Source organism: Polistes fuscatus, unplaced genomic scaffold, assembly GCF_010416935.1.
Source record: "Polistes fuscatus isolate 324 unplaced genomic scaffold, CU_Pfus_HIC Scaffold6, whole genome shotgun sequence".
Taxonomy (NCBI): Eukaryota; Metazoa; Arthropoda; class Insecta; order Hymenoptera; family Vespidae; genus Polistes; species Polistes fuscatus.
This window is the reverse complement of record NW_025113140.1, coordinates 9371338-9381141: the sequence shown is the minus strand read 5'-3', so window position 1 is coordinate 9381141 and position 9804 is coordinate 9371338. Positions and strand designations below refer to the sequence as shown.

The following is a 9804-nucleotide window of genomic DNA, read 5'->3' as shown; positions in this document are numbered from 1 at the left end:
ATGTGCATTTTGCAAATCGGGTTTGTTTCAATGAAATTTATCAAAGGTGCCATAGAGATAAGCCTTTCAATCTGTCTTATTACCTTCAGAATGGAAAATTTGTAATGGTCGGCTAGTGTTGCATGGTGTAGTAAATCACGGTTCCGAGAATAATAGAAAAAATATTATAAAAATAATTCGAAATGAATCCTTTGATATATTCGAAAACTTTAACGAATAATCATGGAAGATTAATTAGACGTATGTATTTTTATGATCCATTACTGCTATCACCAATTAAATAATTATTTTTCTAAAAACAACTTATATATAGTGCATAATTGCATATTGTGTGTACTTTTTATATGCGTATATATGATAAATTATTAAAATCAATATTTTACAACATTTACATAACAGTAGAAAAATACAATGTACATGAGATGTAATATAAATTCATTTTAAAATGTTACCATCTTCGTGATAATTGTCTTAACTTCTTATTTTATTTTTTTATGCGTTGTATAGGTTATATTTTCATAGGGTATCAATTCATTAAACTATTATGCATATATTTTTTAAAGTTTATGTATGAATTGTTATGAAATTTATATGTCAGATGAAAATTTAAGAGATAATTTTTAGATAATTAAGAAAAAATTTAAAATAATTTTTGTTTGTATTTTCATTAATGCAACATTTAATAAATGTTTTTATTTATTAATTAAAATTTTTTTCTTTTTATTTTTTTCAGAGTATTGGTGTCTAAAATCATGGTATAATAGTAATCATACTAATTCTATTCCAAGTGTTATATGTATAGATTTAAAGAGACCAACATGCAATCAAACTTTAGTAGACTTCGTTCTATTGGATACTCATTCAAAAAATATGATGTATCTACAAACTCGTTCATTCTCGAGATCTTTAGTTTTCCATGGTCAGGAACCATCTTCTAAAATTGAAGAAACTGTTAAAAATATAAAAGAACAAAAAGAATTGAAAGAAAAATCAATCGAAAGTAAATGTCAACCCATTGTTTCATCGACCGATAAAGCTTTGATGGAAAAGAAACCTTCATTATTGGAAAGAGTGAAAGGGGAATTATTACATTATTACCATGGCTTTCGATTACTAGGATTAGATATGAAAGTTTCTGCCAAATTGATTTGGAGAATCTTGCAGGGTAAAGAATTAAGTAGAAGAGAACACAGATTGGTATGTACTTGAAAATTCTTCAAATTACAATCTAAGTTAATCTGTTTAATAATATAAGTTAATCATGTTTAATAATATAAGTAAATTCAATGTATAAGAAGTATATTGGAATTTTGCCAAATATTTACTTAATGTTTTGGTTTGAAAATAATCATTACTCATTATTGAACATTATGTATATTTAGTATTTATTATTTAAATATTTATATACTCTAATTTAATATTATTTCATTATTATTAGCTCGTTAAAACAACAGGAGACATGTTTAGATTAATACCTTTCTCCGTATTCATCATTGTACCATTTATGGAATTCTTACTTCCCGTTGCAATTAAATTGTTTCCTGGCTTATTGCCATCTACTTTTCAAACTGCAGTTGAAAAAGAAGATAAATTAAAGCAAGCTTTAAAGGTAAAGATATAATATACAATTATTTATTATATTATTAATTTCTATTGAAAATATTAGCTGCTTTATTAATTAATTTAAATAAATATTTATTTTAGGTTAAAATTGAGATGGCCAAGTTTTTACAACAAACATTAGATGATATGTCATTACAATCATCGGATCATAAATCCGAAAAAGCCAAAGAGTTTGCTGAATTTTTTTATAAAGTTAGAACAACCGGTAATGTGGCGAGTAACGAAGATATAATGAGATTTAGTAAACTTTTTGAGGATGAAATTACTTTAGATTCTTTATCTCGACCACAATTAATTGCTTTATGCAGAGTATTGGATGTTCAAACACTCGGTACTACGAACTTTTTACGTTTTCTACTTCGAATGCGGTTAAGAAGTCTTGCTGCTGACGATAAGGTATGTTTCTGATTAATTGTACTTAATTTTGATTAAAATTATTATAAATAAAATTTTATTCCTTTTGTTTTTTCAATGAACAGTTAATCCAGAAAGAAGGTGTAGATAGCTTAACGAGGAGCGAATTACAACAAGCCTGCAGAGCACGTGCTATGCGAGCATATGGAATGCCAGATACAAAGCTAAGAGAACAGCTATCGCAATGGTTAGATTTGAGTTTGAATAAAAAAGTACCACCGTCATTGTTACTTCTATCTCGAGCACTTATGGTACCTGACACCATTCCTATGTCAGACAAATTAATAGCAACTATATCAGCATTGCCTGAAACAGTGGTTGCACGTACTACATGTGCCATTGGAGAAAAAGAAGGAAAACTTGATCTTAAAGCAAATATTGAAATTATTAAAATGGAAGAACGTAAAATTGAAGAAGAAAGAGAAGAACAAAAGCAAAAAGAAAAGAAAGAGGCAGAACCAATACCTACTACTTTTAAAAAGGAATCTAAAAAAGATGAAATTACAGCAACTGATGTAAAAGTTATTGAGCAAGCCCTTGAAACACTGGACAAGGTTCGTATCTTGATTAATAGATCTTATTTTTCTATCTTATATATATATATAATACAATAACCAAATTTCTTTTCATTATATTTTAGGATAAAAAGAAAATGACTGTAGAAAAGGAAGAATTGAAAGAACTTAAGGAAGAGATGGCAGAGTATCAAGAGGATGTTAAAGAATTATATCAGATGAAAGCCGAAGCAAAGGGTGAAGTAGATGTTGACAATATTAAAATATCAAAAGGAGCCAACAGATTATTCAATAAAATTAACAAGATGATTCAGAAGGCGGATGCAGTTTTATTAGAACTAGAGCAGTCAGAGAAACAAGTTAAAGAGAAAATACAATCTTTAAGTCCAGAAGAACAAAAGGAATCTAAAACTGTTGAAGAATTAGTCAAAATAGATGAACTTATTGCAACTATAAAACAAATACAAAATGTATCAGATCAACCTAAATTAAAAAGTATAGCAGAAATATTAAAAAAAATGGACGACGATAAAGATGGTGCTATTAAACTCGAAAATGTTTTAAAGGTATGATTTATAATATAAAATATAGTGATATATATTGTAATTTGAATATTATATTTGTATGTAAATCTCATTTTTTTTATAGATTATAGAACTTATAGAAAAAGAAGACGTCAAATTAAATAAGAAACAATTAGATGAACTAATTGAAATGATGGATAAGGAAGAAATATTAGAAGCAGATGAGCAAATTCAAAAAATCTTACAAACAGAAAGTAAATCCTCGCAAGAAGTGCCTGTTCCACCAGTTTCACCAGTTCCTGCTACACCCGTTACAAAAGAAAAACCACTTGGAAAAGAAGAACTAACAGATGATATTTATGAGCCTAAAAAAAAATTTAAAATTTCAACCATTGAAAAAAGTAGTACAGAAAAATCAGCCGAAATTTTAACAAGTAATTCCAAATCCAATGTGAACAATCCATCATTAACACCAGGTGTTCCACCTAAAACAAAACAAACAGAAGGTTCTAAACAACTATGATCATCGCACAATAAAATAATGAATTAATTTTATTTTCTAAGCAATTTTTCTATTTTACTTAGAAGAAAATACGTACAATATAGGCATAATTATTTTTATGAATCACGATCTAAAGTGACATTTTCATTATAATTTTTTGCAAAAATTAATTATTTATTTAAAGCCTAAAATATAATGAACTCGTGATCCTGATCTGTACATAGTACACAAAGATGCTTATATCTAAATATATTGTATACATTTGTATATTATATACATATAGCTCCAGTAATAATTTACTAAAGGATAGATTATCTTGGAAATAATTATTAATTACGAATAGTCTTTTCATTAAGACTGCGATGCATTTAACAGCATCTACTATAATGTTTTGTTTTGCAAATGTGGATACATTTGTGCTGGTTACAAATGGTATGAGTGTTAATATTGGATATATAAAATTTCATGTCTCAAAATAACTTACACAAAGGAGAATCATTCCATTTGAATAATGAATACTATATTTGTCATCTTACATTATACTAGATTTACATAATCATTCAAGATTTTTTGCAACAATATCAACATTAATTGTCTGATTAATTATATATGTCTCTTTGTGAAATAATATTTCAGACATATATATAATATACATGAGTTATTCCACGACTGTAAAATAAAAAAGGACACATACTTATTGAATATATGTACTACTGTTATATAAAAGATGTTACATAAAAATACAGTATACATATTTTTCTTACCTAAAAAAAATATGCTAAAGAATAGAATAACAGTAAAATGTATTACTGTATGTGAAAGTATGCCAAAAATGAAAATGGTATTGAAAATAGTTAAATCTGAAACTATATAAAATTATTAAATTATTAAAAATAGTATTACATATAAAAATGACTATGTAAAAAGTACTTTCAATAATCAATTTTCTCTTTTTAAAGAAATTAATTTTATATTTTTAATTGAAAGCTTGTTAATTGGCAGATGCTACCATTTATGAAGATAAAATTTATATAATTTCTCACCCAACAATTAATTCTGTTCATATCAAATATAAATTGATTAAAAATGATATCGTTGGTAGCAATATTTCATTATTACTTAATATAATTTATATCTACAAAATAAATATTAAAATTTGTTATTATTTATTTTGATATGTGAATACAAAATATTATGCAACTGAATCATTCTCTGGTTCGACATCACTTTCCGAATTTTCCCCACTACCTATAAACATTTCTTCATTCATAGATAATAACTGAGGAGGCTTATTTAATCCAAATTGCATAACAGGATTTTGAAAATTTTTCAATGATAATGGTTTAAAATCATTATTCTTATCTTTATCGTCAATGTCCACATATTCTTTAACATTTTTTATATTATCATTATTCACATTTAACATTTGTTTATCAGATGCTGGAATATTTAATCTATCTGCTGATTTCGTGGAAAAAATATTATGATCGTAACTAATAGAATCATTATCACATAGTGATTTAGAATTATTGACCAAAGAAGGCATTGGAGGTGGTATAGGTATCGAAGATTTGAAGTTATTACTTTCCAAATCATTAGCACTATTTATTACATTTTTGTACATACGTTGAAGTGCTTTAGATTCTCTTTCTGACATAGTTTTATGTTTATCAATTAAAGCTTCCTTTAACTCGCTCATAAAATTCTTTGCCAGTAATTTATCTAATTTATATTCTTGTAATAAAATTTCTTGATCTTCTTCATACAAAGGTTTCAAATATTCCTCTTTAATATATTCCTCAAACACTTCATCAAGTATTTCTGGTTCTCTATCAATTATTACTGGCAAGTTATCACTTACATTTTCTATTTTAATATCTTCCTTTGTATAACTCATTTTGGAATTTTTATACTTTGCTTTTGTTATTAATAAACTACTAAATTCAGCAAAATTTCTAGCTCCATCTATTTGCTTATACGCTTCATTCATTTTTTCCATCATTCTTTCTAGCATTTCATTATTAATTGAAGTATCGTCAGTACAAATATCGATATCATTAATCATTGATATTATTTGATCGTAGGCCTGCTGAATTTTATTTAATGTTAAATTCAAATGTAAATAAACGTCTTGCCATTTGGATGTAACGGGACCCCTAAAAATAAAAATGATTTATTAATGTAACATTAAATTTGACATTAAAATATATTTTAAGCAGTTACTTACCTATAATTATGTTGAACTGGTTCCTTTTTGTAATTATAATAAGAATTAATGTATAAAGATAATTTATTATTGTATTTTGTCAATTGTTTATTCAATTTATAAATAATATAAATTACACTCGCTTTGGAAATCTTATCATAAGTTGAAGACCATGTTTTAAAATCATATGTAATAGCTAGTAAATATAATAATTCCGATTGCATAAGAATATAAGTATAGAACAATTGCTGTTAAGAAATATACAATGTGCAATTAGTGCAAAGGTATAGAATTTAGAACCTTTTATATAATCACCTTCAATGCTTCATAGTTAATTTCTCCATGTATTTTAAATACATTATCTTCAAACGTTGTTCTTATAATCTGATTGGATAAATGTTTAGGAAATTTTGATATCATAATGGAAATAATATAATGATAAATTTGACAAACATCTTCTAAACATTTAATTAAATTCTCCATTATTGGTTGTAGGTATGTTAATCTTTCTCCCATGAGAATACTAATTTAATAAGAATAAATATTATTTAGATTGTTGAATATATACAATTAAATTAGAAAATATTATTTGTTAAATATATACTTACTGCAATTGTTGATTAATTTTCCTAGAATTCATTTCTACTTTATAACCGTGCTTCAAAATTTTTAATCCTTTGTTACATAAATCATAAAATTCATTTTGTAATAATACTAATTGCTTCAGTTCTTTATGTGCCCATAGATTTTGGAAGTTTCTATAACCAGCATAGTATAACGTAAAAAGTATTGTTATAACATTTAAAGCTTTTTTATGTTTGTAAAACATTAAGTACGTAGAAGAAGCTATTATTGTACCACTAGCAAGTAAATTCTTTAACACTTTCCTGTAATAAATAAATCAAAGTCTTTGTCAACGATGTAATGATATGATATATATGAGCACATTTATGATAGAAACATACTTCCATGGAGCGACAGGAAAATATTTCTCTGCAAAACTATTAATCGCAGATGCATGATCATCTAAAAGCGGTTTAGCACTTAAAATAGTATGCAATTGTTCCTTGGATAAATCAGAGTCCTGATATAAAATAATTTAATTAAATTTGTATTGATTTTTATAATTCAATAAATGAACGTACCTGCGTTATCCAAGATTTCAAATCTAATATGTATTTATAGATGATTTTACCTACATCTTTAATAATGTTGACATCCTAAAAAAGATATATTTAATTTATATTGTAAGTAAGTTGAAGTATGTAAAATTAAAATGAAGTACCATATACATAGATTTCTTTTGCGGTGTCTGTTGAGTTTTAAAAACTATTGCGGTTTCAAAATCTTTATATCCTAATGTAACTAAATGTTCATGCAAATCGCTACCCTAAAAATGATATATAAAGTAATTAATAATTAAATTTACATATAGATATATTAAATTATTTCTTTTTCTGTAATATACCTCAAATATAACCTCCTCATCTTCTTCGGTATCAATGCATTGACTTAACATTCTTGTATGTTTTGATAATTACTAAATATTCACAATTAAGAATGTTTCACATTAAATACTTCTTATTAATATATTGAAATTTCTTAAAATTTTACAATAAATATTAAGTATGAAAAATTGATTAAATATAAAAAACATTGTTGTTATTCCCAGCTATTGACAATTTCTATGAATAACATAAAAGATAAATTTATGACTTAATATAGGTTATATTTCTGCATCATATAAAAACCCATAAATGATGGTATTTTCGGCCATCGTACTAAAGAGGGAATGATTGTCTAAACGTATATTTTTGGAGTATCGTGCAATTTACTATTTATGTTATTTATTAACAATAATCATCTTGATTATTAATCATTATATCAGTATATTAATATGCAAAAAGCAATTAAACAAAAAATAATTTATTCGTTTAATATATTTAGTTAAATATTTATTAATTGATATGTTTATTTGTGTAAAATGGTCATTGGGTGCGTTCAAAATGTTCACATAATTAGTATTTATTATGTTTAATATTAATTATGTAATAATTTATTATTGTCAGTTTATTTTCTTTTATAATTATTTAGGATATATTCAGGTTATAAAATAGGATGTTGCATTAAGTTTTTGAAGGATAAATAGCTGTGATGGATGATGTTGATACTTCAGTGTATTATGATGATGAAAATGATTTCTTTGGATTTGGTTATCATCATGGTCAAGAGTATGACTATGAATACGAAGATGCAGAAGGAGAAACACTATCTGAACTTTATGAATATTGTCTCACTCCTACGTTCTACGATACAGGATTTTATATATTGCCGTTGTTTCTTGCAATGTTTATTTTTCGACTTATATCACAAATGCGTAAGGATTTTATTTATTTAATAAATATTGTTACACGTATATACTTTCATGATATTATTTTAATGTTGCAGAATCTATTTCTGACAAATTATTTCATGGATTATCAATGGTTATCGGAATATGTATCATTCAGCATTATGCAGAAGAATGTCTATTTTTATTAGTATTATTTGTTATACTTTCTTACATTACTTTAAATTTACCAAAGAAGTATTATAAAGAGATAGCAGTCTTTTTGCCATCACTTTTTATAATTGTCCACTGGTATATATTACTCTAACGTATCCAGATATCAATAATTAAGATTCAAATAATGATCTTATTTTACAGTGAATTTTATATGAAACCAGTAATTTGGCATAAAGTGCGCAGTATAATTATGACTATGGCAATGAGAACTATTAGCGTTGCTGCAGATAGTATTGAATCTAATGACATACCAGATTTTTATAGTTACATGGGATACATGTTCTGTGCAGCTACTTCGTACTTAGGTCCATGGGTTCCATTGAAAGATTATTTGGCCTTACGTCGACCAAATCAGCAAGTATAGTTATTGATATCTTATTAACTCATTCATTAATTTTGTCTGCATTATTTTCCCTGTTTTAAAATAATTGTTATATTGTAGGGGAAGTGGTGGTTATTGATTGTAATTGGATTTACTTCTTGTTCATTCCTTTTCTTAAGTATGTCAAATTGCTGGATACAATGGATGTTTCCAGACGATTCATGGATGTTAGTATCAAAATATACAGTGTTATTTTCATTATTGTTATATTTCATAATATATGAGTTATTAAAAAAATATAATAAGATAAGATATATGTTCGAATAAAATTTGATTATGTTTTAGGTGGTTATTAGCTTATAGAGATGCATTATCATTTAGAACATCCCATTATTTTATTTCGTATTTGGCATCGGCTATATCATTTTTGGGAGGATATCCATTCTCATTAATATCTATTGTTAAACCATTAGAAATTGAACTACCACGTTCACTCGTCCAAGTTGTTGTTTATTGGAATATGCCAATGCATTTCTGGTTAAAAAAATGTATGTTAGAAAATAACATTTATTTATTTTAACAAGATTAATTTGCTCATTGTTTTTCTTTTTTTATTTTTAGATATATTCCGTCCAAGTCTAAAGTATTTAGGAAAATTTGGAGCAGTAATTATTACGTATCTAATGAGTTCTCTTCTACATGGATTTAATTTTCAATTGGGAGCAGTATTATTGAGTCTCGGTTTATATACATACGTAGAGCACCAACTTAGAATAATGTTTGCTAATATCTTTGATGCATGCATAGCATCAAGAGAATGCGCTCAAAACAAATGTACCCACTTATATAATCCTTATAATTCTTGGTGGGTTATTGCGATAAACATAATGTTTACAGTATTAACAATATTTCATTTAGCATACTTAGGTCTTATGTTTGATACTTCCGAATTACAAGAAACAGGATATAGTTATATTCATACTATTAAAAAATGGTCTGAACTTGGATTTGCTAGCCACTGGGTAGCATTAGCTACATATTGTATATATTTTTTAATACGATAGTCACCAATATACTTTATATAATACTATCTCAATTTTTAAACAATTTTTATATACAATAAGAATTTTTT

The 9804-nt window shown here is 25.9% G+C and overlaps 3 protein-coding genes across 6 annotated transcripts; 2 read left to right on the top strand and 1 right to left on the bottom strand.

The window, feature by feature from the left end:
• The first annotated feature begins 73 nt into the window (after nt 1–73).
• LOC122522874 (mitochondrial proton/calcium exchanger protein) lies at nt 74–3629 on the top strand. Its single transcript, XM_043644219.1, has 7 exons — nt 74–240; nt 734–1197; nt 1439–1609; nt 1705–2019; nt 2103–2591; nt 2678–3118; nt 3201–3629. The coding sequence occupies exons 1-7, from the start codon at nt 183–185 to the stop codon at nt 3597–3599; spliced, it is 2337 nt and encodes a 778-aa protein (XP_043500154.1). The 5' UTR covers nt 74–182; the 3' UTR covers nt 3600–3629.
• A 447-nt stretch (nt 3630–4076) lies between these two features.
• On the bottom strand, nt 4077–7344 carry LOC122522875. 3 transcript variants are annotated; one of them, XM_043644221.1, is made up of 10 exons: nt 7253–7344; nt 7070–7174; nt 6930–7004; nt 6750–6868; nt 6393–6671; nt 6100–6307; nt 5806–6032; nt 4622–5734; nt 4343–4444; nt 4077–4247 (listed from the first exon to the last, which is right to left on the bottom strand). In XM_043644221.1, exons 1-8 carry the CDS (start codon nt 7301–7303, stop codon nt 4771–4773), a joined length of 2028 nt encoding a protein of 675 aa, XP_043500156.1. In that variant the 5' UTR covers nt 7304–7344; the 3' UTR covers nt 4077–4247; nt 4343–4444; nt 4622–4770. The 3 variants fall into 3 exon arrangements, with proteins under 3 accessions (XP_043500156.1, XP_043500155.1, XP_043500157.1); XM_043644220.1 differs by having other exon boundaries at nt 4077–4444; XM_043644222.1 differs by lacking the exon at nt 7070–7174 and having other exon boundaries at nt 4077–4444.
• Nucleotides 7035–9762, top strand: LOC122522876 (protein-serine O-palmitoleoyltransferase porcupine). 2 transcript variants are annotated; one of them, XM_043644225.1, is made up of 7 exons: nt 7035–7192; nt 7879–8161; nt 8233–8425; nt 8492–8708; nt 8793–8899; nt 9018–9220; nt 9294–9762. In XM_043644225.1, exons 2-7 carry the CDS (start codon nt 7939–7941, stop codon nt 9734–9736), a joined length of 1386 nt encoding a protein of 461 aa, XP_043500160.1. In that variant the 5' UTR covers nt 7035–7192; nt 7879–7938; the 3' UTR covers nt 9737–9762. The 2 variants fall into 2 exon arrangements, with proteins under 2 accessions (XP_043500160.1, XP_043500158.1); XM_043644223.1 differs by lacking the exon at nt 7035–7192 and adding an exon at nt 7689–7779.
• Nucleotides 9763–9804: the final 42 nt, after the last annotated feature.

Coding starts and splice junctions, on each gene's coding strand:
- LOC122522874 (XM_043644219.1), top strand. CDS start 183: ATGAATCCTTTGATATATTCGAAAACTTTAACGAATAATCATGGAAGA. Junction 241..733: donor TCATGGAAGATTAATTAGAC/GTATGTATTTTT, acceptor TATTTTTTTCAG/AGTATTGGTGTCTAAAATCA. Junction 2,592..2,677: donor CCCTTGAAACACTGGACAAG/GTTCGTATCTTG, acceptor ATTATATTTTAG/GATAAAAAGAAAATGACTGT.
- LOC122522875 (XM_043644220.1), bottom strand. CDS start 7,303: ATGTTAAGTCAATGCATTGATACCGAAGAAGATGAGGAGGTTATATTT. Junction 7,005..7,069: donor AAAAGAAATCTATGTATATG/GTACTTCATTTT, acceptor TATCTTTTTTAG/GATGTCAACATTATTAAAGA. Junction 6,033..6,099: donor TTAACTATGAAGCATTGAAG/GTGATTATATAA, acceptor ATTTCTTAACAG/CAATTGTTCTATACTTATAT.
- LOC122522876 (XM_043644225.1), top strand. CDS start 7,939: ATGGATGATGTTGATACTTCAGTGTATTATGATGATGAAAATGATTTC. Junction 8,162..8,232: donor TCGACTTATATCACAAATGC/GTAAGGATTTTA, acceptor TTAATGTTGCAG/AATCTATTTCTGACAAATTA. Junction 8,426..8,491: donor CTTTTTATAATTGTCCACTG/GTATATATTACT, acceptor CTTATTTTACAG/TGAATTTTATATGAAACCAG.